This window comes from Harpia harpyja, chromosome 2 (genome assembly GCF_026419915.1).
Source record: "Harpia harpyja isolate bHarHar1 chromosome 2, bHarHar1 primary haplotype, whole genome shotgun sequence".
NCBI lineage: Eukaryota > Metazoa > Chordata > Aves > Accipitriformes > Accipitridae > Harpia > Harpia harpyja.
The window spans coordinates 79,746,743-79,773,730 of NC_068941.1; the positions used below are offsets into that span (position 1 = coordinate 79,746,743).

Here is a 26,988-nt window from a genome sequence, read left to right on the forward strand (position 1 = left end):
AGACCCATGTGTGCATATACATAAGGGATAAGGCGTCACCTGAAATTTTGTTGCTTTTTCATGTCTCTCTGTCCTACCTACTAGATGATATTAGTAATTTCCAAACATGCAAGGGATATTTAAATCTTAAAAACAGCAAAGGGAGGGGAAGAGGCTCTTTGTGTTTCCCATAGCTTAATACCTCACTGGCTCAGAGCATGCTTGGATTTATAATTGTATAATCAAGCTATTTTCAGCTGGCCTGTCAGCAATGGATTGTCTGTCATAACCACTTGGAAACCTGCCTACACAAATATTCATGCTGCAGTGGTCTCTCCCATCACAACAGCACTACCTTTTCATTAAGCGAACATTAACGAGCTCTACTTACTGCTCATACGTCATGTTGTAACACTCATGGAAGAAGATACTTACTCATCTGACAGTCCTCGCCCGTGAATTCCTCAGGACAGGTACAGTGGTACATCCTACGGCCATGAGCAAAAGAACAGGTCCCTCCGTTTTGGCAAGGGTTGTTTGCACAGTGATCTAGACAGGCCACATAAGAAGTTGTTGTTAATAGCTGCTAGATAAGCCATGCTTTGTTGTGTTAGGCGTCAGCTTGGTTACATGAACCATTTTGGTTCAATGCATGGTGGTTTTAATACCATCTATTAACCTAAAACAAAGTTTCTCCAACCAATTTACATTGGTTTTGTTTCCAGCTGTATAGCAGCTATATTTATCCAGCTTTTAAAAACCGTATAGTAAATCACTGAGCTGAACCTCCTCCCCCAGAGTAACTTGTCCGAAAGTGGTAGGTCCAGGCACGCATGTAGTTAGTTGCCAGAGCTGCCACTGTGGCAAGGAAGAAGATGGGGCAAATGCCCACAAGATGGAGCTGTGCCTTTACACTGGGGAGGGAAGGCTGCAGCTCTGCTTCTGCCCGGATTACTGCCCTGCGTGCTTAGCATTTCAACATCAATGACCGGGATTATGCATCTCTCTTTCAAATTACACAAAGGACAACCCTCGACAGAAGAATTTGCCATGGATTTTTGGATTATGTCTAAAACTAATGGACAGCTGGAACGAGGGAAAAAAATGTAAAGCAAAACAAGGGCACATCCAAGTAAATCAGGCCAAGCAATATTAAACTGGACCAGTCTAGTATATTTCTGTTTTCTAAAGAATTTTCTAAATCATGGGAAAATATGGTGGGAGAGGAGGGGATGTGCCAGGACAACCCTCTTAACTCCTGCAACAGAAGCTTTACTTGGCAATGTGCAATGCAAAAGTTGTAACAGTCTTGCTGGCCAGGCAACATTCCTGATTTCAGGCAGTGTCGAGGGAGTTATCTCCCCTGAAGTTAACCAACATCAGTGTTTTACACCTGCTGCAGAGCTGGCCCAACAGCTTGTCTGCATTTGAATCTTCTTTTTTAATGCTGGTCAAACTCTGCGAGGACAGCTGTAGAGTTACTCAATCCAGGTGCTGCTTCAGCTAGAGAGTACGGTCCTAAGCATGGGATGCAACATATAGAAACATAGGCACACACATACAGGGCTGAAGCGAAGCACGAAAGGTACATCTGGAAATTTGCTACAGCAGTGTAAATGTGAGGTTCCCCTGCATGGATCAAAATATTTACTTCAGAACAGAGTGGTGTAATTGATATCAGATAGCAGGTCTGGGTGTATTCACTGGTAGTTTCACTCCACAATAACATCAAGGGAGAGCAAGTAAAGGCAGTGATGTTCCTACTGTTCCTGCTGTTCGATAGTTATGAAACTTTTAGTGGTGTAATATTTCCTCAAAGGAAAATCTGACATTTTCTTTTCCCATCACATCCAAACCATGACTTGATCTCCAAGCCATCTTCTGGTGCAGTGGTGCTAAGTTATTTTTTGTACCCTCGTTAAATCTGCAAAAAGGACTTCCAGTCTATTTCTTTCCAGTCAGAGTGCCTCACTACATCCCACCCACCACTCCAGTCTGACCTCCTTGGGGTGTTCTGCATCCCTCCTCACCTTTCCTGGAGTCCAGGAACAAGTTCCACTCATAAGCACATGGACAGCTCACAGTTCCCTGCAGGGAATCCTGCCCACCATTAACTATCCATTAACTGGGCAGTGCCAAGTCCCTGCCTGCTCAGCCAATGCCTAAAGCCACCCAGCAGTATCTCCCCACCCTCATGGGTAAAACACTCCATGCTTGCTAGCAATCACCTTGACTTCAGCTTCACCTCTCTGAGGCTCTGCTGAAAGAGCAGTAGCCTTGTCTTGCGTTTCTACCCATATCTTCCCACAAAAGAAGGAAGGCCTTTTTGTTTCTGCCACCCACCTTTCCCAGAACTGGAATTGTTCTTCCCCAGAGCCTCTCTTGGGATGATGCCTCTTCCTCCTGCCTGCGCAGCCCACACCACTCTACTTCTTCCTTCCATATCGGTCCAAACATCTCAAAAAACCTCACTGTCTGGCACTTTTTTCCCCAAGTCTGAGTCTCCCTGGGGGTTTGGCTATTCGTCCAAGATTTCCAGACATTCAGAGCAGTAGTCCTAACAGACTGCCCAAGATCTGGAGGTCCCACATGTAGGCACATTGCACTTTTGTGCATATATATGTACGTACATACAAGCTACACGTTCGCAGCCCAGTTGGCCCATATGTATGAAGGGATCACATCAGGCATATGATACACAGTCCACAGAGATCCCCTGAGCAGGAGTGGAGGATCCTCTGGAAACCTGAAGGCAGAAATAAAGCTCCAACTGATTTAGGAGAGGTTTGGACAAGCGCCTTGGATGTTGTTACGGTGAGCTCTGGCTCTGTACAGTGCAGTAATATCATCTCCCTCCATCAGAGCCTTCATACCTGAGCTTCATTTCATCCTGAAGATAAACACTTTTTGTTTAAACTTTCTCTTGAAGTTGGCAGATGTATTTTTCTCGATCAATGCCTCCAACACTTGCTTAGCACTAATTTCTAAGCAGCTCCAATGGTTTCAAGTCTACTCCCATGTACACATGGTATTCTTGGCCTGGAGAGAGTTTGTGCTTCAGGCTTCACTTTCAAGCAGGTCCTTCCCCATCCTGGTTCACACACTCCTCACCAATCTCTCATGGCCAAAAGATACTCTCTCTCCCCAAAATTTCATTTTTTCATGTTTTTCAAGTGTCTATAAAGTAGTTGAGATTCCCCCAAACATTTCATATTTTAGTGGATTTTTTTCACAACAAAATCATATATTTTCCACATCTTATAGCTCAGCATTATTCAGTTTGACTGCTTCTTTCTTCCCAGCTATCTTCCCCAGCAGGCGAACTTTCCTCCTGTTTGCTTGAAGTTCCCTTCAGCCATTATGCAGCTCCTTCCTTTCACCCTCACCATAAACCTTTTCTCTTTAAGCTATGGCTGGTGATCTGTCAAACATTTTCCAAGTCCAAATACAGTGCTTGCCACTTAAAAAAAAGTAGACTTATGTTTATAATTAACAGCTAAAGAACTTTTATTTAATTTCACAAAATTCTTAATGCTTCCAGAAATAAAGTCTTTTCTTTGCAACAGCCAGCAGTGATCTTTTCCAGCTACCCCATCCTTTCTTTTCTTTCCTTTCCTCTCTCACACATATAACTCTTCTTTTTTCTGGAGAAAAAGCAGTAGCCAGGGCAAGCCCTCACTGGTGTGAAGGTATATTGACAGAGATACACCTCAGCGAGGGGCAGGCAGACAAGGGTGGCTTTCTTGTTGCAAACCACCTTATCTAACACTGTGGTGGGCAACAGGCAAAAATGAACCAGCAAGCTCAAAAAGGCTTGCTGGCAGCCAGCTCTCTGCGGAGATGGCTGCACGTGGGGCTGGCAGGGCAATGGCAATGGGCAGATTGAGGGACAAAGGTGGCACAAAGCACCCCCAGAAATGCAATGCTAGGCTTGGAGAGCTCCTTCTTCAGCTACTGGAAAAGCCTCTTTGAGTCAGCCAGCCACCACCGTGACAGTCAGTGTTTCACTGGAGGATTAAAGCAGTCATGAGTTACAGCTTCCAACATTTTAAGCTCTGGGAGGGCACTCATGAATAAGTTAGTGCAGCCCTCATAGCCTGACTCTTGTAAGCATGAACTGTCTATAAAGTCTACATTCGTGTCTGACATACTTGCATTACAAAGGCACATACATTGCTGCTTGTTTTGGGGTTAGGTCATTTGTCTCTGATCTACTGTTAATCTGCTTTAAAGCCAGGCTGGAAAATAATTTAAAGTTGTTAAGTTTAAAATGATGATGCTGTGCACTGCTTAATTTTAGACTGTCAGCATGATTCAGCTAACGTTGGCTTTTCGAGCGCTCCGGTAGATTACAATCAGCTTGGTGAGGAGACTCCTGACACTGCGGAGAACTCCCTGCAAGGGGATGGTGGAAAATGACCTTTGTTTGAAAGTAGGAAGCAAACGTCTAAGGGCATCTGTTTGTATCCCGCAGACTAAACAAGACAGGTCACATTTGAAAGTAGTGAGATGGAGAAGAGAGGAACATGATCAGCATTTAGACACAGATCCAAAAAAAACCTCAGGGGCGTCAAGTCTGATCAGTGCAACACCTGATATTTCAATGCTGGTTCTGTTGCTGTATGAATTGAGAATTAGATATATACATTCCTTACAAACTGAGATTCCCCAGCATCCAGCTCATGAAACATGGTGCTGGGGAGACAGAGACAAGCAAGGGCCAGCCCCTGAGGCACTGCTGAGGACGGATGCATGTTCCCCACTGAACTGCTTGGGACGTGGTGCTTTCACCCAGTGTGTCAGTTGAAGTGACTTATCTAGAAAGGAGAGTTTGCCGCAGACCTTGGCTTCCCGTTTTAGACAGACTTTCGCAATGAGACGATTGTAGCACTGGAGTGTGGTGACCACAAGAAGCCGTAGCACTGCTCAGCTAAGTAACCGTTTCGTTGTCCCTCAGTACTCCTGCAATGAATGCGTCTGTCCTCTTGTCTTCTCTGACACAGCCTAAAGCCCAAGGAAGTCTGGTTTTGGAGGCCTGCTCTTTACCCTGAGACCTCCAGGAAGGACAGCCAGAAGTGATGGCTGTGTGTTGTACAAGGTGTGAAATATTTCTGTACCTTCTAAAAAATTAACTGGTGAAACAGACAGAAAATGTAGCTGATTAAATGAAGGGAAAAGTAAAAGGCACATCCAAGCCGTGAGGGGGAAGATGAACACCTCTGTGCTTGGCTCCAGCAGGATTTCAGATTTCCATGCTGGTGTTACGATAATTTCTCTCCGTGACCTCAAGTTAGTCAACAGAGAGTGAACTAAAGACTGTGTGATAGTCACAATCTAATGCTATAATTATGGAGAGTCACAGAGACATCCCAGAAACAGTTAATGTGAAGGCTTGCTCTGTGTACACCAAATAAAAGCAGCACTGAAGGCAGGTGGCAAAGTAGGAGCCAGGTATCTGGAGCAACTCAGCAATGGCTTGCCTTACCTGAGTCATCTTTGGGCAACGAAGCGCAGTGTCCCCATCTCCTGTCCCGGTCATAGTTATGTGTTGTTGAACACCTGAAAAGAATGAAAGGTGCAGTTTAGTGCAGCTTTAAACAACCTGGATGTTTGCACTGAAACTATATGGCCTTCACACTTTGGCAACCTGGCAATTCATAGGTTTGTTTCTAATTAGCATCTGTTTCATTCAAATTCTCTTAAGACCAGAGGAAAAATACACTTTCTTTTGTTAAAGATGTTCTGCCCCATTTCTCTCAAACAAAATACAGATTAAGAATGAGATGTGGAAGCAGGACCTGAGATCTCCAATGAATCCTCCAGAAAAACCCAACCTTCTTTCTATTTCTAAGATTAGAAAATGAAAGACAGAAATAAAAACCAAAACCAAAGCACATAAATTATGTCTCCTTTATTCATTACAAAACAAGCAAAACAGGACCAACCCATTTCTTATGCCTGTCAGTTACTTTAATAATCTGTGGAGTCAGGAGACTGTCCACAGAGGGACTTTTTCCTGGCTTTCAGTGGCAAACATATTTTGCACTCAGTTCCTTTAAAGTGTTTCTATTTTTTAACTTGCCAGACAAAATGAGGAAATAACTGACACAGGGTGATTTCCAAATGCACGGATAAAACCTCTCCTTTTTGCAGACCAGCGGGCTGAATCCCGCGCACCACGCCGCCTGTGAGAATCCTACAGAGACAAACTTTGACAACTCTTTTATCCATGTGCTTTCCTTGCCCTCATCAGTCTGTTATCTCCAAGGCTCATAGCACTCCAAGGAGCATTAAGCTGCTATTTTCCATTTGCAGAGGTAGACTTGTAAGCTTCCCTGAGGCCACACAGGGAGTGTGTGACTGAACCTTGGTGGTCCATGTTGTGTCCCAATGCGCCATCCACCAAAATAGCCTCCTTAACCAGTTCTAATGCAGCATAATAAATATCAGCTGCCACTACACATGAAAATGAGTGGCTACATGGCATTGGAAGAAATAGGAGTTTGCTTTATTTAACATGCCTGATAACCTATTTTTATTATGTGTGTTTTTATCATACCTTGAACAGTTGTGTTATCAAATATTTTTTCACCCTAGGACATCACAAGCTAGATTGAAATTTTATTGTAGAGCAAAGTCTACCATTTTAACTGCCCTACTTTGCTTCTTAATTAGGTGCCATGTGGTTTTTAAAATGCTTTAATTCCTATGGAGCATCTGAACAGGCCACACATATTAAGTTTGGTGACCTCAATTATATAAGGTGCACAAAAAGAAAGGTGCTTGGTAGTCTAGTGCAGATTAACTTGATACCTTCTTAAAGAGGCTGTTTTCTCACAGGCATTAAGGCCCGTGTGACTCTGCTGGGAGTTAATGGAAATTTCTCTGTGCTGCTTCGGTGGGAAATGGATCGTGTTTTTTTTGAAGGATGGTCTATTACGCACGAGGATTAAGGTGAGGAGTAAGTTAAAAGTGGTTCCCAGCGGTGCGCTGCTTGTGTCATTGTTGGCAAAACCATCTCTGACTGAACACTTCATCTGTGCCAGCCGTGAGGGGAAGGAGAATCCAAACTTTTCTGACTGACTTAATTAGTGATTTAGCAGAGCGACGTTACACTGAGCAGCATGGGAGAGGCAAATGGAAAAGGCCCCGTATACATCTAAGGAATTCAAGCAAACTCTGATCATTAGGGGGAAAAAACCAATTTATATGCAAATTAATACTCTCTGGAGTCTGTCCAGTAGCAGCCAAGTTCTAAGCAAGCGGAGAATTCAATTTTTCCCCTCTTAAATGTTTTTTGTCATCAGACACCCTGACAGAGGCTTCTTCCACCAGCTTTCCACAACCCACTGGTCCTCCCACCCAATGTTCTTCACAGCCAGTCCTCTCCTTCCCTATCGCCTCTCAGTGCCTACAAAGAGGTTGGTCCTCCCCTGCGATGCCAGGCTGCCTTCTCAGTGCCAGGCTTCTTGCACATTCACATAATCCTTTCATATTTTCCACTGCATATCTCTCACTGTTTGGGAGAAGCTCAGAGCATCCTCAAAGCTACTTCACTAGTCTCTCTCCTTTTCTTTTTAAAAATCTCTTCTTGGCTGGGAGGCTGATCAAAAATGTGATGACATTTTGGTCTCACAGGATGTTACCTCCAGCAGCCACACCAACCAAATGGGCTTATTATTTCTTTGTGCTACTTGTAAATGGGACCACTCTCTAAATTTATGAGACAACAAATGTCTTTACATCAGCCTGTCACATAAAATTGTTAATAAAAAAGTGAAACTTAAAGACACAGATACTGAATTAATTACACCAGAAAAGTCCACTACTAGGCATTGATTTAAACAACATTTTAAACCCATGCATGGTAAACAACACGGGAATGGATGGACAAAATGGTGTATCAGAGGTGAGGCCTAACTGGTAGGCAGGTTAAATGGAAAGAGGGCTATTTTACCCATCAGAAGCATCAGGAGCCTTAATAATAGGACATTTTGGAGAGCAAGCAAAGCCTCGGGCCAGAGCCAGACTGGTGGAAGGAACAAGCTCTGCCATCACACCTGGTGCTGTCACCGTGTTTGAGGCCCAGAGGTTCCCTCAGACCTTTTTAGGTGTTGTACTGACCACAGGAGGTGGCCAGACTTTGCCTGATAACACCAAAGCAAGCATTACTAGCACTAGCAAAATCCAGAGCCTGACGTTTGGTGTCTCCTGGCTCACCCCACATGTCCTTCTCCTTTCCAGGACTGGCATAAACTCTCCAGCTTGTAATCCAGCTGGCCAAAAAGTCCTCCTTTGCACTGTTTTCAATCTGTGGCCAAAGTATCAAATCTTCCTGTTTCCAGAGAAGATGGTAAGATCATGCCATTCCTCTACAGACCTAAGCCCACCCTTGCAACCTGGCACAACGGGAACCCGCACATCCAGCACTCAACCGCAGGATAAGCTTTCTCCAGGGTATGAGTCAACACCTTCCAATTCACAGCCAAAATGTGAGCCGAAGGCTGCTCCCACTGTTCCCCTTGAGCAGGACCTCAAGGGAACCCATCCCACCATGGGACACAGGGGCAGGGCGCTGGTAGCATCCCTTGCAGCCCCAGCTTGGCCGCAATTCAGACCACCGACCCCATTTGCTCTCATGGATGTTCACTGCACCCCCATTTTGTCTGTCCCTACACTGTTTTGTCTTTCTGGAGGTACCAATGAACTTTAGCAACAGTTCCAGCTAATATTTTCTCTTCAACACAAAAAGCAAATTTACATGACATCTTTAGTACCTCATAAGAGGCCTCTAAATAGGAATTTATCTGTGAAAACAGATTATAATTAAAGGGAAATGCAATACAGGATGCTGTTAAAGGAAGTTTGTTATTTGAATGCTGCAATTATTTTGTCTTCTTTCCTGTGTTTTTGATAAATATTTATAAAGACACAACTTGTTTGTTGCTCTCAGAGAAAGTAGGGAGACGTTTCTGCAGTCAGGACTGATTTATGTTGAAACATTTAACGTTATGAATGGACAAGGTCATGTCTGATTGCCTTCCACATTTAGCCCTTTGAATCAACACAGTAGCTTTCATAAACGAGATATCCAGCTTTGTGTTAAGGTAGACACTGCTGTTAAATGCTTTCTGCAGGAGGACTATCTTTTTATCGAACTTAATATGATGGGCTAGCACACAATATCTGTGTCATACGTAGTAGGAGAAAACATGTAATAAAATTAAAGCCTACTGGAGCAGGCTTTGGCTCACACTATAGAGTCCTGCCTGTAGTCCTGCTTTAAAGTATGGCTTGAGGACTAAGGACATGGACTCATTAAAGTGCATAATCCAGCACTCTCCTGGTCTGGTCTCCTTGCATTTGCATCCAAAGAGGCAAGTTGCATCCAGCCTCCCATCATCTCCAACCTTACTAGCAGCTGGCAGGCAGGCAGGAGGAGGAAGGACACCAGCCATGCCCTCACCTGCTGCCTGCCAGGTGCCCTGGGATCAGTTATTCAGCATCAGTCCAGCATGGGCTAGTGCCAAGTCACACAAAAATGCACAGAGCAGGTTTCCTGACTGCTATTCAGGGCTCTTTTCCCGGCATCTCTGTGCCTGAAGTCACACGTTAGGTTGCTTTTAGCTTATGAAAGAAGAGTAAACGCTGGCCAGAAGGTCAGCCATGGGGTGAAATGGCCTGTCAAAACCAAACAGCTCCAGCTGTCCTCCTCCTCATCTCCCTGCTTGTAAATGGCTTTTTAAAAATCGGAAGCATAAGAGCAAGTTGTCCAAGGTCAGCTCTAAAGTGTGCCCTAACCTTGGATCCCATCCATTCACAGGTTTTTCTGGTTTTTTCCATTTCTGTGGCCTAACTGGCTAAAAACAAATACACAGAGTGTCATGTATTAACAAGACCCATCTTAAGCATTGCATGAAATTGAGTGGGTCCAAAGGTCAAACTCTTTGTGGGTACAGTTCATCAAAGACAGGGTTCAAACTGGAAAATTATTCCGGTTCTCTCCAATATCTCTTAAGATATTCTGTAATTCTTGTTTCCTTGAGGCTTTTCTTATCTGGATTGTATCTATGGATGTCGGGGAAATTCAGAAGTGGCCTCCTAGCCCGAAGCTCTGTGTCTATTTGTGTAAGAAGGTATGTGTTGTGTTGTTTACATTACACCAGCACTTACACTTAAAACAGATGTGCCATTAGAAAGATGGCACAGATTATGAAAAAAATTAGGCAGTCCAGTATAAAAAATGAGAGTTCTGTCCTGTATGGGTGAGTAAAATAAACTATAAAATATTATCTCCACCCTGAAAACATGCAAGTATGTGCCTTTCACATAGCTCATCTGTGCATACATTTTCACATTACTGGTACCCATATATTCCCTGCTTCGTTGCCTTTGATTTCTGTTAATATATGCCCATTAGATAGGTTCATCTGCAAAGTTAGTCTTGTTTATTCAGTGCTTGCTGCAGTAGGATTCCCACCTGACTGCCCCTACCCCAAAATGAATAATGAATAACAACTTCTGCGTATGTAAAAGAATAACCTTTGCCCAAAATAAGGACACCTGGTCTTAAACACACTAGTAGAATAAATCATTGCCCAACAAGCAGGAAAAAGGGGAGAGGAGGGGGAAAAACCCTACTTTCCTCAAAAATCAGATGGTCTCTGCTGCAGTATAAGTATGGCTCACACAAATCAAACAATTCCTTAACCGAGTGTCATCTCTTATAGATGTCTGTATCTCTCCTTTCTCCCTCAGCAGGAGGTTTCTGTCATGTCATTTCATTGGTCCTGCCCTTTCTGTACAAGCTCTTGCCACTCATGTAAGTTGCAACTCCAATATGAAGGCCAAGGAGGAAACATTTCTGCAGTTCTTGAGCTTTCTGTGGCCCTGGAGACCTCATGCCTGGGCTCTCTACCCTCTGAGCATGTCTTGACCTGAGGGCCATGACAATAAGCAGGAGAACTGCGTGGTTCTCCTCGGGAACGCATCAAGCTCAAGTTAATTATTCTAAAAACAAGATTAAAGCACTAAAAGGATGGCATTTTCATTTGAATGCTGTCTTCATTTATGAGCAATGTGAACTTACCATTTCTTTTGGGAAAATAGATTTGATAAACATGAGTGATAAAACCTTCCACCGTACCGGAAAGGAAATTTGCATAAATTTCCATCCTCCGTAAACACTGAAATACAGGAATAAAAAACTCATCATGCAGGTGAACACCAACCCACGGGTATATATATTATATGTTATTAAATGAAATTATGAAGATAGATATATTCAAGTTTTTCAGCTGTACTTTGGACTTACTTTGGACTCTGTGTTTCTGCAACTTCTAGTGCGTAAGAAGAGGCTTAAAATACTACATAATGACCAAATCAACAAAGATAAATGGGCTCTGTGGTAGAATAAAGATCTCAGATCATTTCAGCTCAAAATATATTGCAAATTCTGGTACAGCAAATGCCAATTATATTCATTAATTGCAATTAGCATTTCTAATTATGTAGTATTGTAATAGCATATTAAATTGATTTCTGAAGTAGTATCCTTTCAGGCTCCATATCACATTGTAACATCTGTTTAAAACAATTAAGGCACCAGACAGTACAAACTGAAATAGAAACAGTCAGGAGAAAGAAGGGTTTAAAGTTTGGGGGAAGACAGATAATTTTGATCATACCACCTTCTCTTCGGGATAAGCAGATTCCTTACAACTGGGGAGAAATTGATGGGACCAGCATCTAAAAAGGGCAAGCTTTATGTTCACCACGTCAGTGATGGCAGTCTAAGGAAGGGTGGTGGGAGTCTAAGGAAGGCTAGTGGGAGTCTAGCAGAAAAAAATCCTTCAAGACGAGTCTTGAGAATGAGAGACTGAAGATAAAAAAGACAATGAAAAACTGTCAGAGCTTATTTAACCATTAAACTAAAAGCAATCACTTTTGAGAGCCAGGAGCATGAATGGGAAGCCAACCACTGCCGTAGGAGAGAAATGGGGCGTACAGCTGAGCTGGCAGCACAGCGCGTTTCCATTTCTCAGTGACGATGTACAACTGCTCCTTGTCCTGAGCTTACCCCTTCCATGACGGCTGGGGCTTCTGCACACCCTTGCGATACCTGTTAACCCTCAAGAGCCCAGACTCATCATCTCAAAGAGCTGCTGAGGCCAGTTATTAGCATTATGGAAAAAAATAACCCATCCCTGTGGTCCAAGCCCTTCCTAACCAGCTGGAATTATGGTCTCTCTATCTGTCCCAACTGTCCCCTTCTCTGTCAATGCAAACTAGCTACTGCCAGCCCCTCTGCTAACCCTTTTTCAAGCTTGGTTTTCATTGTCTGAACTAATTAAGCAAATGTTCAGGTATTTACCTTTTCTGATACCTCCCGTTATAAGCAGTTAGGGGAGTTGTGAAAATACATCCATTCAGAAGACATATTGCATCCCAAAGTCCATTAAAGACTGTTCTAAGCTATAAAGGCACCACTAATGGCCCAATTCATTTAATCCTTAACAGCAAAAGCACAGGACAACGACAGCTTTAAAAATGGAAGTCTGCAATGCCCGTGCACAGCCAGGTTGTCTGTTTGTTTAGGTGCCATCAAAACAAACGCAACCCAGAAAACTGCATGAGGCTCAAACCCTTCTCTCACAGAGAGATCAAGGGCTGTGGCAGAAATTGAACCTATACATACAAAGAGCTTATACACTTTAAAGTTGCAGGGCAGACGCAGCTCTGATTAAAATAAAGGGAGTTGCACACTTACAGCCACACTGTGTTATGAGTGAATATAAGCCACGCCAGCTGAGACAAACTAAAATCCCATCAGCACCTTTCCATTAATCCACACCTGAAGGAAAATTATCTGAGAGTCCTGAGCTAATCCCAAATTCCCCTCTACACAGAAATTAATATTGGCATACCTATTCCATAATCCTTATTCATGTTGAAACAAAGACAGGCTTACTACCGACTTGCACAGCATGGATACAGACAGGCAGATCATTCTTACTGTCATGAAACCTATTGGATTGACTTTGTACCTTGTGGGTGAGTGAACTCATGTTTTGAGCCTCTTCCTGCCCCAGATTTGTAGTGCTACAAAGAGAAAAAAAGAATGTGGATTGGAGACACAAATTCACTCTGGGAACCATCCTATAGAGACAAATGTGCTTTCCAGTATGCCCTGAAATTGTGTTTCTCCCAGTGCTTCTGCAAAGATCTCATTATTTGCGTGTGATTTTTGCTGGGGCACAGTCTGGTGAAAGAGGGTAGATAAACACTGGCTCGTGAAAGGTCTCTGTTAAACCAGGAAAACCCAGCACAGCACAAAAAAGGCCAAAGCTCTGCTCCATTATAACTTTCTATTGCCAAGGGACACATCCCCTACTTCTCTCGGCAGGAAGCTTATATGCATTCTGGGGCCAGTTCACAGCTACAAATAATATCCCAGAATTTGACTTTTCCTGCCATTTAGCTGTATCCCCCAGGGCATTAGTTAAAAAAGCAACCTCTAGTCTATTTGGGTTTGCCAATCAGCAAGCAAAGAGCACTAGGCTGAGCTGATTTTAAGCCACAGGAAATAATAAAAAATGGTAATACACATAAATTGCTGCTGCCACCAAAGGTGCTGACAACTGAACTATAGCAAAATAAAAATATCACAAAAGAAGTCAAAGAAGCAGCACATCATGAACGTAGAAGTGGATAGAGGACATAACAAGTAAGGGATAAGACAAAGCTGTTGCTAAGATATATAGGAAGGGCTTGAACAGTTCTGAGGAAGAAACAGGTTTTGCACTCTACACCAACCCTGCCAGCACTGAGCAGTCTCCAACAGCTTCAGCCAGGGCTGACGTTTTCCTAGGCACCAGGAATATTCCTTTCTACTCCCACCTGCAGTATCTAAGGAGATACTTCTGTACTTCACTAGGATAGTTAGGATTATAGCATCATTTAGGTATATTTGAGCTAGTTTTAACCTAGCTAGTGAAATAAGGCTAATCATAAAGCCACACAACTGAGCATCCGGGCTATTAGCTGCACTGCTAGTCCATGGTGGGTGCCAGGCCATGGTGGCCTTTAAGCAAACTAGCAAAGTCAAACCATCACGGCCATGCTCAGCAGTGCTGCAGGTGCCTTGCAGACATACCCCGAAAAAGACACAAAGCACACGATGAAAACACTGAAGGGCATGGCATGAAAACATGGAGAGGTTTGAAAAGAAGATGGTTACCTAAACTGGCATGTTCAGTTACCAGGTAGCAGTAAGGGCTGGTGGGGTAGCACTCTCCTTCCATGCTACTGCAGGTACCTGCTTATGTCGACACATTTCTAAGATGCATTTTCAAAGTATTTCAATTTTTATGGCCCTTCCTCCCCTCCCGTTCTTCCTCCCTAGCAGGGCATGGATGTAAGAAATTCTTTAAATGCAGATACATATAGGACCAGCTATCCTACAGGCCCCCCACTTAGTCATCACTGCTGTGAGCCTTCATCTAGCAAATCCCTTTTGTTTCTCATTTGAAGCACTCTTCCTTTCGGTCTGGTTGGCAGCTTCACTCATCCAACCCCAAGGCAACATCGTCCTGCCAGGCAGCACGTAGGTGATCCACCACTCCAAAACAGAAGAATCAGACTTACCATCCTTGCACAGTCACTGCTCAGAGTCAGAGCCAAGACAACAGTGAAAGGAGCACAGACTTTCATCTTCGGTCTCCTCTCACAAAAGTTTTGCCTGGCAGAGGGAAACTTCCAGGGCTGGGCTGAAGCGGGAGGGTGAATCAGCAATGAGCTTTCACAAGGCACTGCGATTTACTTGACTTTAGGGTATTTTAGTTTTCTAAGTAAGCAGAGCTGTTATCGTTGTTAATCATTAATGTCTTTGTGGATAGATGGGAATGCCACGTAGTGAGATATTCTCCCTAAAGCACAGGGAGTGAAGAGTTTACAAAGTGCCTGACCCTCAGAGATGATCGCCGGTGTACTCAGCAAGCATTTAAGAGCACCTCCAGAGGAGCTGCTCCAATGTTGCTTGTAATCAGAGATGATTTACCATCCAGACATTTCCCATCTCTTTCCCTTCAGGAGCTAATTAAAAGCATGGTATAGCAATAAACAGGAGCTCCAAGCAAGCCCACTCAGGAGATGACATTACATTGCAAAATATGGACCAGATCAATGCCGATATCAGACACAAGAATTACTCATTAACAGATGGTTACCTGCTCAACCGTGACTTAAAACAGAAGCCTTTCAGCAGCAGACTGGGAAAATTAAAAAGAAAGAAAATAGACATTACTCTGACAAAACATTTTGTGTACCAAAAAGTTCCCTTCTGCAGCTGCCTGAGCAAAGCCATCTCTGTCCTATAAGTGCTTGGCTGAGATAGCTGCACTGCAGAAGCATTTCTAATAGGGATGCAGAGGATATTGCTAAAACTGAGATTTCACCAGTGGAGTCTGCTTCAGCCCCACCTTGCCCCACAACCAAAATGCACAGGTTTGGCTGGTGCAACTGTGTCTATGCTTGAGGCTTTTGCCAGCCATGTCCCGTCAATCAAGGACCACACCTCTTCACACCCAAAATCCCCAGAGCCAGAACAACAGAAAGAATACCATAGCCCTTGCTTAAATTGTGCTCTACCCTTTGAAGTTTCACCAGCACAGCTAAGGAAGGGATGTGATTTTTTTTTTTTTTTAACCCAACAAGACCATGGCATTAGGGCCCAGCGGTGCAGTGGAGCTACCCCAGGGCAATTTTGCCATGATGGTTTATAATGTTAGAGTGGATTTCCACTGGCTGTGCTATCACACTGCTGTGTCTCTTGTCACAGTAATAGCTGTTGTTAGTTCAAATATGCATATATAGGTTTATGGACAAAACTTTCCTACTGTCAGCAAGGCTTGGAACAGCAGAAACCAGACAAATTTGGAACTTTCTTCCCAAAATCCAGCAAAGAGCAAACAAGCAGAAAAAAATTCTTTGCCTCTATGCATTGTTTGTTGACTGAAGATTTGAAGTAAATAAAGCTTCAGGAGAGACTTGTGGAATAGATCTGTCTTATTTTCACTCATTTGAAACATGGAAATAGGATGTACAGACAGTCTGATCTGCCTGGGGACACCTGGCAAAGCTGGAACATAGATTTCTACTTTTTACCCTCATTTTTGACTTTGGCCATCAAACTAGTAATGCCTATACAATGGCTTATAGATATCTGCTTACCATCCAGGCTACTGAAATTGTGCAAAGGAAGAAAAAAGAAAGCCATTAGCTGTTATTTCTTTCAGAGTTCCCAAAAGCTCTGCAGAAAGTGAGGGGCAGGTGAGCAAGGACTGGACAGCAAGGAGAGGAGGAAGATACTTTTTTAAATCTGCAGCAGTACCCTCTTCCACCCATTTCCAGAATAAAAAACATCCACTTCCAGGACCAGAAACATTGTATTTTTGTGGTGACCAAAGCAGGTTGTAGGAAAGTGTTTACCCATAGCTAAAAGTAAGAAAGAAGAAAAGCAAGAATGCATTCTGTGTCCGTGCATCTGCTCCCGGTTGCTGTAGTTCATAGGCACTGAACTACAAGCAAGAGTTGCAAGACTTTCTGGGAAGTCACAACTTTAAGCTTTTAGCTCAAACTGATTCATCAACATAAGAAAAAGGAAGAAGCACCAACACCAGGAGCTGCTTCAACTGATAGGACGGTGCTAGCACAAAGCAAAAGCAAAAGACATTAAAGGCAGGAATTGCAACAGCTGCTAATGGGAATTACCCCTGAGTAAGGTCTGAATAATGACCAAACAGTGATTTCAGGGTTCAGACAGATATGAATCATTAAAAAACCCTAACTACTCCACGTATGCTGCCTGCATTGGTTCAGCAGAGGTCTGAACAGGTTTTATGGCCATAGAGAAAAGGCAGAATTTGAGGTGTGTTTTTTTGTAAATTATGTTAAATGGTCAGTGACTCTTCCAGATATTTATAGCCAGAAGAATGTCTGCCTGCCTTCATCAGGCTTTTCGTAGAATCAGTAAAAATGAAGTATGCCACATATTTTTTTTGAGAGACATTGTTTTTCATTGGCAAGAAACCACTCAGAAAACTGAAGATTCGGTTTTGATACTGAATTCTTATAACTTCACAGGGCTTTGAGCACTTGGGAGTTCATAAGGGTGAAGAATAAGGTCTTGGCTGCAGATATTTTTGTGTCATCATGTGAAGCTTTTGGCCATGAGCAGCACAAGAAGTGCGTATGGAGGGACAGCTGGGGAACAAACCTGGGGAAAGAGAGCTGAGATGCGTGAATCCCCTACACTGGTCCAGTTGTATGCCATTCCAGATCGAGCTGCCCAGCAGCACGGTCCTGGGGGAGCTGGGAATGGCCCCAAAGGCAGAGAGGCACCGAGCAGGGAGGCCATCCCTTACCCTAACACATGTTCACGCCTGACTCCGCAGCCTCTCCATCAAGAAGGCAGAGGCACAGAGCTTCCAATGTGAACATAATAAAAATGGGGAAAAATTAAACAGCACAGAGCTTGGGGAGTTTCAGCAAGTGCAACCTTCTTTATCTACTCATGTACATCGAATGGTCCGCGCCCACAGCAGCCTTCTGCCTCTGCCAAACACCAAAGAGCCACTCTTACATCCAGAGATCACCGGATTACGCATTGTTAAGGCCTCTGGGGTTGCCTACCATGAGAGAAATTTCTTCTGCTGTAAGGAGGAGATGCTATTTGGTTTGTATCGCTGCAGCTGAGAACCCACCAGTCTGCGAGACCTGGGGCACAGTGCCAAAACCATCACCCTGTCGGTCAGGCTGATGGCCCACAGAGCTGCTCTCCTTGACCTTCTCAAACCAATTAATCTGTGACTCATTATTTCCAGCGTACTGAAGAAAACTCCCCATAAAGTGAGAAAACAGTCAGGTGTGTATGGAGCAAACACGGTAACAGCAACAAGAAAAACAATGAAGATACAGAAAAAATCCATATGGCATTCAAGATAAAGTCCCTACCATTAGATCTTAGACTTCATTTAGCACCCATTTCAAATGATGCTCTGTAAAACACTAAAAATAAATAAATAGAAATAGAAATAGAAATAGAAATAGAAATAGAAATAGAAATTTGTGTGTGTGTGTATATATCTAAAAGCAAGGAAATCTGGAAACAGGACCTACAGGGAAGACTTAGCTTTGGGATGACAGAATATTTGGCAGCTCTAAGGCCTGGAGTATGTATTGCAGCTCATCCCACCAGTGAAACTGCAGCTAGGGTCTGGTTCTTGCTTTCTAAGAAAATTCCATTTTCATTTTAAAGAAAGGCACGTTCTGATTCTTAACTTTGCTGTACATAATATTGAAAATTTCCTGTGGAGCACACATAATCCAAATGCATTTAGAGCCAGATTCTGCTACTGCTGAAGTCAATGAAAGGTTTCAGAATAAGACTAGGATCTCTTTACCATGTTTGCAGGCTGTAATCCTTCTGTATCAAAGGCTAAAATCCCTCAGTTTCAGCATTTTTCCCTTAATATTGACATCATCATGGGAAAATAAAAAGGCAAATAAACACACAATAAATGAGCAGAAAGAGACAGAAATCCTTGCTGCAGGGGGTATAGCACATACTGATCATGCTGCCTCATACATCTGCCTTTTCCTCACTTTCCACATTGCAATGTGTTTTAATTTGTTAAACTTAACAATAATTAATAAAAGCCTAGACTAAGCTCAGGCTCTGAACTACTTAGTAATAATGAAACAATATTAACAACCATCCTAAGTCATTAAATACCAACAAAAAATAAATTGACTCAGCCACCAATATGAAATAATAAAATTGCTTTTTTTTTCATCAATTAGTTCACTAGACATAAGTGGAAAAGACAAGTTTAAACACACACACACACACATCCGTGTACATTCCTATGTACCAGCTACCAAGCAGACTGGAGGAGGGTTGTCCCATGACTGCAAGTTCATGTGTTCTCCATTTTTACGTTATTTCCTGACCACTGTAAATGTTTCTGAGAAATCTACCACTCAGCTACTGTAAAACTGAAGAAAAACTATAATCTTTTCTAATAGCTAACTGCTTCCCCTACGTATTTTTTTAAACTTCTATGCTTTTTCACGGTAATAAGGTCTTCTTCTTCTAAAGCCAGGTTCTTCTTCCCTTGTGAAGGTAACGTATGGCAGCCAACTAATGGGGCAGTGTTGCCTCCTGACATCTGATTTCCAGGCTTTAGTTGACGTGACTGTTAGGAAGCCCAAACCCAGCTTCCTGGATAAGGAGACAGCTGGAGGCTATGGCATCGTTGGCACAAGGAACTAGTGCTAGATCTAAAGTCTCTGCAAGTGTGCTGTGTCCGAGATGTTTATACAACCTGAGGAGTGCACGTGAATTGGAAGTAATTAATTAGAAGTATTTCCAGCATGAAGAATACAACTTTTGATTTATCTTTCAGGAAGGGGTAGGATGCAAGCAATCACGTGTGGCAATTCTGCTCCTGGTGTACCAGCAAGTGACTCAGTGCTGATGCGAGACTGATGTACAAACCCTCCTGACTCTTTTCTTTTCCTCTGGGGGACCTGCAAACCATGCTGCAAGCATCGTTGTCAATGTCAGATGGGATTCCCTTCATCTCTGTTGCTTGAGGTTATCCCCATCACCTAGTCCCAGGAGCCGTCACCAAAACTCAGCTGTCCCTGTTATTTAATGAATATCCTCATCACCAGAACTGAGGCTCATACTCATGGGCTCCAAGTCTAGTGACTTTTCAAGGATTTTAAAATGAGGCAATGCAGCAGCACTGGGAGCGCAGAAGGAACCCTTTCCATTCCTTCTAACACCTACTGCTCAGGGCTGCCCGGACACAGGAGGGCACAGGATTTCGCTTGTTTGCTCATTTCAGCATGAAAAAAGAAAAGCTTTGGCTCAAATCAAACTGAAATGTTGAGTTATTCAGATGGGCCTTAAACAGTGTAGCACCCAGCTTTCCACATAGCCACACTGCAACCACAAACACCTCTGGGTGTCAACCCCTCCTCTCCCTGGGAGCTTCAGGACTCCCGGGGAAAAAAATCAGCACGGTTTTGGCTTTCAGAGAGGATTGGAGTCCCAGTGCATCCTCTCCTGCACCAGACTTTGCTGTTGATATTTGCAGTCCCCAAGCTGTGCATAACCTCTGCCGCACCATAACAGAGCAAACAAATCCTTTTACAAACCATCCTCCCCTCTCCTGTGGTAAAAGCACAGCTGCAAAAGGCTGATTGCTGGACAGCTGGGATCCAGCAAACATGGATTTGGCGCTGCTGTGCTTAGCAGATAATCCTGGGACAGAAAGATATGCCTTCACCCAAATGTTTACTCCTCCTCACTCCTCTCACCTCCCACGCTCCTCCAGCACCTCCAGCAGCTCTCCTGGCTTCCCTTACCCATGAGCTCACAGCTCTGGGGTTTTCTGCACCGATTTCCTTTCTCTTCTCTCCAGGGACTGAAACTGTTCTCAGATCTATCATGTTATTTTTTTCATCTCACTCCCTCATCACCCTCATCCCCCCATGACACATTGGCTGCGGATGTCCCGTCCTGGCCCACCACCTTGCCAGCAGCCCCCACTGCCTCACCAGCACACAGCAGCAGAACAAACGTCTTCCTTCCATGCACGAGACCGTCTCATTGCATTATCGTGTCTTCCTTCCACCTCTGCCTTCTGCAGGGCTTGGGGCCCTCCTTCAGCAGCTCTGCAGACCTTCACACTAGCATCACAGCTCCCCATAGAGACGGATCTGCCCCTGGACTCCTCGATTTTCTCCCTATGGCTCCTCCACTTGGCCTTGGCATGTTTGCATTAAACATCGCTCTTCACCAAACCCCACATCCTGGTGCTTATCTGCCGCTTCTACCTTCTTATCTCACTGCTGCCCCTCAGACATGGCCTCTTTGGTCTTCCTCTCCACTAGCATTTTCTCTTCCTACACCACTGGGTCCACACTCAAAGCTATACCTACCTTCAGCTAAAAGTATCAGACCTTGTGAGTCCCTCCCCGGTCAGGGGGTTGTTGTATTCCTCTCCCTCCCCCAGCCCAGAGCTTGGCAGCCTGTCCTCATCGCCTGCGTCCTGCAGGAGCGGGCACAGGACCCTTGACAGCACAGCACCCTGAAGGCGCAGCCGTTCAAACAGGCTCTGCAGCAGCAGCAAACACCCGGAGCGTCCCCTCCTCTGGTTTCAGCACTCCTAGGAAGACTGTCCCCACTTTTTTGTACTTTCCCTGCGGCTGTAGCCCCGTTTCATCCATTCCCGCATCATTCTTCCCTGCTTACATTTACTTTCCCAAAGAGGCATCTAACATACTGATCAGGCTGCAACTCTGCGAGCATGACCTCCCATATACTTTTTCTCATTGGCATGGGTGGCTTTGCCTTGGCAGGATGCGGTATCAGACAATATCTTGACTGCGATTTTTCTCTTTTCAGTTGACCACCTTTGTGTGCATTGATTTTGTAATAAATAGCTTCATGTTTCTTCTCTGTAAAATCACATTTTTAGCCAGACTCAGCCACTGCAGTTACAGGTATATATTTAAAAAGTCTTTACGTGCAGCTGTGCCTACAAATGTTTCTTTCATGCATGCAGAAATCTTTAGTTCTGATCTGAAAAATCAAATCATAGAAAAGTAGCAATGGAAGAGCTGAGCTTAAGTTGCAGAAACAATACCAAACTGTGATTTTATACCCCTGATCACACAAATCTGTGAGTGATTTAAAGCTCTGCTACAAGCCACAATATTTACAGAACCTTCATTTATACACCCCAGACATGGATCTAATTGCAAAAACTAACCAAGATTTCAGAAGTCCATTTCAAGATGATGCTTAGTTCTGTTCACAAACCCAGATGTCATGATATATCTAAAATACTATGCCTGCAACCTGTCTAGGATGTGTTTGTGTGAAAAGACTGTTCCTCCTACTGTATGAATAAGAGTGGAACGTAGGTAACTATTTTTCAAGGACTTCGATATAAACCTTTGCCGATAACCCTGGCTGAAACAGTAGGCCCATATACAGAGGCGTATGATTTTTTTTTAGCCGTGTACTCACTGAAAACTGACAAGAAGAGGTGTAGAAGCACCCACCTTCCACCGATGCCAACCCATTTAGGTAACTTCAGCACAGGCTGATTTGCAATTGTTAAGCACGTACATTTTTAGCTGTGCTCAAATTCCTGCTATTCCACCCACTTTCTTCATTAGCATATTAGACGCCCCCATGGCATACTTTAAAATGGTCTATAAGTCAGGCATGTGTGAGGGAAGGTGGCTCCACTTCTGCAGCTGAAGGCAGCTGAAGTCTTCCCTTTCGAAGTGGGAAGAGCACTAACGGGCAAGAGACAGCCCCACGGGAAGGACGCCAGCCCCACAGCCTGCCTCGACTTCGGGGTTATTTCCTATGGTAGGGTGGAGAGCAGAGTTCACAAATAGTGCTCTAATTATTCTGATTGCAGCCCTAATAATATCCTGTATAGAAACCCGTGTATATGTGTATACATATATATTTTCCGTATTTTTTTTCATATATATATGCATGGAAACTAAATGTCTTATTAAAAACATTCACTTTCTGCTTTGCAGGTAACTCATATGCCAAGGGTTGAAGTGCCAGGTGACACCCACTGATCAGCCTTTTGGCTGTGGTGACCAGGGGAAGCCACACGACGAGGTGCCCTCTGCTAAACCTGCACCCTGCGCAGGGAGCGCTCCCGTCACTCCGTGTCACTGCGGCAGCTGCCCAGGGCCAGCAGGGCTGCTTGGACACAGGATTTTGCAATGTCGTCATAAGGATACTCAACTTAGATTTGTCAATCTGTATTGTCAATCTGCTAATCTAGCATAGGGTTTGCCCAGGCCTTCCCTGGGGTTTTTGCATCACAAACCTGGTGGCGAACCACTAAGGGATTCGCTTCTCCCGTCGGTCTCCCTGCTGCCAAGCTCTTGTTCCTGTGCAGGAGCAGGACCCTTGGACCTCAGTCCCATGCCTCGGGGTGTGTTTGGGAGAGCTGGTAATCTAACAGGTAGGCAGAGAGATAAGCTTGCATCCTGGAAGGAGGGACACGGATGTCCCTCACCAGGGCTCCCCTCCCGCTGCATACAAAAGCCCCACTACTGATGGCCTCCTCTTCTCTATTACCTCCCCCTGCTCCTGCCTATACACAATCTCATCCTGTTGGAGACTGCTGCACAGTTTTTTCACCAAATCAATAGGGATTCTGTCCCTGACAAAGCCTACAGGCCCTTTTTCCTGCACTCCCAAAAGTAAGGCAGGCAGAGGTGTCCCAGGAAGAACCTGAAGGTCCTCCCGGTGAGCAGCCCTCTCCCCACGGCACAAATCCTGACTTCTGAAGTGATTTGTGTACCACTCACTACCTCAGTGCTGGCCTCAAGAATAGGCTTAGGCTAAAGATTTGACAGTGTGGCCCATATACCCCCCCTATTTCCTTCTGTCTCTTTTTTTCCCCTCATTTCCCTGTACCTCCAGTGCCACTCCTCGTAATTGCTGCAGAAATGTAATTGCTGCTCTGTGTAATTGCTGCAGAAACAATCTGAGCTGTCATTGACTTAGATTGTTCACACATCAGGAGAAACTGGCAGATCAGAGTCACCTCACCTATCTTCAGGGACCTCCTGCATATGTATTTACATCTGAGGTAGGTATCAAGGCTCACAGTATAAGCAATGGAGACCTAGAAAATACAGAAGAGTGAAATTTAAGGTACGAGTCACCGGTATGTTTCAGCTCAAGGATGAAACAAATCATTCTTTATATCCACAGAAAGTATTAAACAAATAATTCTTTACATCCATAGACAGTATTAACTATATCTCTAGCAAATATATAAAGTAACACCCGTGTTTTGGATACAAAGGCAGCTCTGGATTAGACACCTAAAGTTAGGCAAGAAGATCCCAACTGGGTTCTCCTAAAAGAGAAGTCATGACTTTCTGAGCAGCTCTGTTAAGTCTATTTTGAATTAAACTGGACTTTCTTTTGCTTACGCAGGGCCCAATCCTGTTAACTACACAGTTGTCTAGCAAGGAAAATTACATCTTATGGCATCACAGAGTGGGCTCTTTCATGGTATAAGCTGATGTTGTTGCAATGAATGGCAGCAAAATCTCATACCTCTGTATCTGTCCCTTTCCCACAAGCGCAGGCAAGATGCAGTGGGAGCACCAGCACTCTCTGGGAGACTGAGGTGGTGCAAGACCAACCGATGGAGAGTGCTTAGCCATCCAGCACCTTCCAACACGAAGATGAACATCTGCCTGTTTGTGCCTTCACCCTCTTGCCAGGGAGAGGAGTTGCGGCATGCGTCGTTCTGGATTTTCTAATACACACATGCACACGTTTTACTCAACACTCAAATGAGCAAGGACAAGATCAAAGATATGTGCCCACCATCGCCGATAATCTCCTGGTTGCAAACAAGTTTCAGCTAACTGCTTTGCATACAGAGGGCTGATCTCAGCCAGGCGTTACTTCATCTTGGCTGTAGTATTGACTCTGGAAATTTTAAAAGCGTAGAAGAGATTGAAGTTATGTAGATATTGCTGGTGTTTGAGTCCATGTTGTTGGTATACTGGCAAATACTGGCAAATAGTTATTGAAAAGGATGCTTGTGCAAGTCTATAAATGAGGGAGAATAGTAATTAAAGGGTAGTTTCCCCTCACCACATGGTTTCATCTTTCCAGGAAAGACTCAAATCATTAAGAAAGACCCCAGCTACCTCTTGCAGGAATGGGGAGATGCATTAGCTTCATTTTTGTGCCCTGATCTAAGATTATGCCACTCCAAGAGGATTAGCTTGAATTAGATGAACTTCTAGCTGGCCTTTCATTTCTTTATCAGCCTGCTCTGGAATTGAGGTTTGAAGCTGTACAATAACTGTAACAATAACTGGGGGTGCTAGTTGACAGCCGGCTGAACACGAGCCAGCAGTGTGCCCAGGTGGCCAAGAAGGCCAACGGCATCCTGGCCTGTATCAGAAATAGTGTGGCCAGCAGGAGCAGGGAGGTGGTTGTCCCCCTGTACTCGGCACTGGTGAGGCCGCACCTCGAGTACTGTGTTCAGTTTTGGGCCCCTCACTACAGGAAAGACATTGAGCTGCTGGAGCGTGTCCAGAGAAGGGCAACAAAGGTGGTGAAGGATCTAGAGAACAAAGTCCTGTGAGGAGCGGCTGAGGGAACTGGGGTTGTTCAGTCTGGAGGAAAGGAGGCTGAGGGGAGACCTTATTGCTCTCTACAACTACCTGAAAGGAGGTTGTAGTGAGGTGGGTGTTGCTCTCTTTTCCCAAGTAACAAGAGACAGGACGAGAGGAAATGGCCTCAAGTTGTGCCAGAGGAGGATGATCTTAAAGGTCTTTTCCAACCTAAACGATTCTATGATTCTATGAACTAAGTTATATACTATTTTGAGATTGTGAGTAGGTCTTTGCAGGCAGAGAATGTAAACAAGGTACAGGTTGGCACATCCTGGCAAAGCAGACAACAAGATATTTAAGAATACACTTCCCAAACCTGGACTTCAGGGCCTTCTCCAGTGAGGTAGGTGAGCGGTCTTTACACTACTCACCTTGACACTTGCTGCAGGCTATGGGCACTTGCAAATGCTCTAGTGGCTTTGCAGCTCTGTGTACCTGTAGGGATGGGATTCAGCATCATCACTGGAAACCAGTACGAGATTATCATGGGGAGCAATACAGTGCTGGCATGGACTTGGAAGGGTTACATTTCATCCCATTCCCATCAGTCGTTATTTTCTACTATTGGTACTCAAACATCTCTATGCCCCCTTGCTCTAGCACAGAGTGTTCAAAGCACAAACAAAGAGGATGGTGAATGACAAGGGAACCATTTAAGGACCATTGTGTCACTGATTCAGGTTAGTGTACACAGACACCGAACCACTGGGCACCCAGTTTTTTCCATTCTTGCTCTCTGGCAGAGAGAGCATTTGTATATTTTAGCAGTACCTGCTGCAAGGGCAGAGCAGTTCTGATGCATTTGTCCACTCAGAAACTGCAGAACTAGACAACCCACCAAGACTATGCAGAAGGGAAGCCAGAGGAGAGTTACATTGTACCTGGAAAACATATGGCTACTGCCTTACCTCAGGTTTGCAATCCCTTTGTGTTGCTAGAATAGAGCAAAAGAAATTAATTAAAGGCTAAAAACCTAACTGACTATTATTAAATTCCAGAGGATGAGCTATTTTTAAGGTATATAAATATTTGGCAGAAATTCTTAACAATCGTCTTTTAAAGGAATTTCTTTATGTAAGCTAGGTTTAGGAAGATATCTTTGCAAAATCCAATAAAACGCAGGTTAGTTTCACTTTGTCTCATACTGCCATTGAAGCTGTGATGTCCAAATGGCAGCAGGTCCCGGAATAACTGAAAAAACCCCTTTTTCACATGTTTTCCCTACATTGAAATTAGATATCAGTGAAACATTATCAGTTCCAGTGGTATAAATTATTTACTAACTACATACACAATTAAGATTTTAAATGAGTTTGACACACTTAAGATTCTATAAACATTATTGTGTGGTACAGGATTTCTCAATACTTTGGGGAGACAAGGCATGAGAAATAAATCCAAAGTGCATTTTCATATTAGAAAGTCATTATATAGATGTTTAAAGACAAAACCACAAATAAAACAAGAGTGCCAATCAAATTCTGTACAACAACATTTTAGACTGTAGAACAGAATGATCACTTGGGATGAAAAAATATAAACAATTTTCTGTCCTTCTCTTCCACACAAACAATTCACAAAACATGTTGGTTCATGTGTAACATATTGGATTTGCTAACCTTTTGAGTAATGCAGGCAAGATTTGCAGACACCTGATCATCCAGCACTTGTCAGCAGATAAAGGTCTTCTGAAAAAAATCAAGAGTAGCCCAGCTAAAAGTGACAGTTGGTCTACAGCAAGAAAAT

At 43.8% G+C, this 26,988-nt stretch overlaps 1 protein-coding gene across 3 annotated transcripts in view; it reads right to left on the bottom strand.

The window, feature by feature from the left end:
* HGFAC (HGF activator) overlaps positions 1–14,808 on the bottom strand; it is a 44,593-nt gene extending 29,785 nt beyond the window's left edge. Inside the window, exons 1-5 of one of the 3 annotated variants that reach the window (XM_052780596.1) lie at positions 14,626–14,808; positions 13,026–13,080; positions 11,069–11,165; positions 5,465–5,538; positions 415–528 (exon numbers count right to left, since the gene is read on the bottom strand). In XM_052780596.1, coding sequence (XP_052636556.1) covers positions 415–528; positions 5,465–5,538; positions 11,069–11,165; positions 13,026–13,080; positions 14,626–14,691 — 406 coding nt within the window. In that variant the 5' untranslated portion in view covers positions 14,692–14,808. Of the gene's footprint in view, positions 1–414; positions 529–5,464; positions 5,539–11,068; positions 11,166–12,905; positions 12,943–13,025; positions 13,081–14,625 lie in introns of those variants that run through there. The other 2 variants (XM_052780594.1, XM_052780595.1) reach the window with 2 other exon arrangements.
* Positions 14,809–26,988: the final 12,180 nt, after the last annotated feature.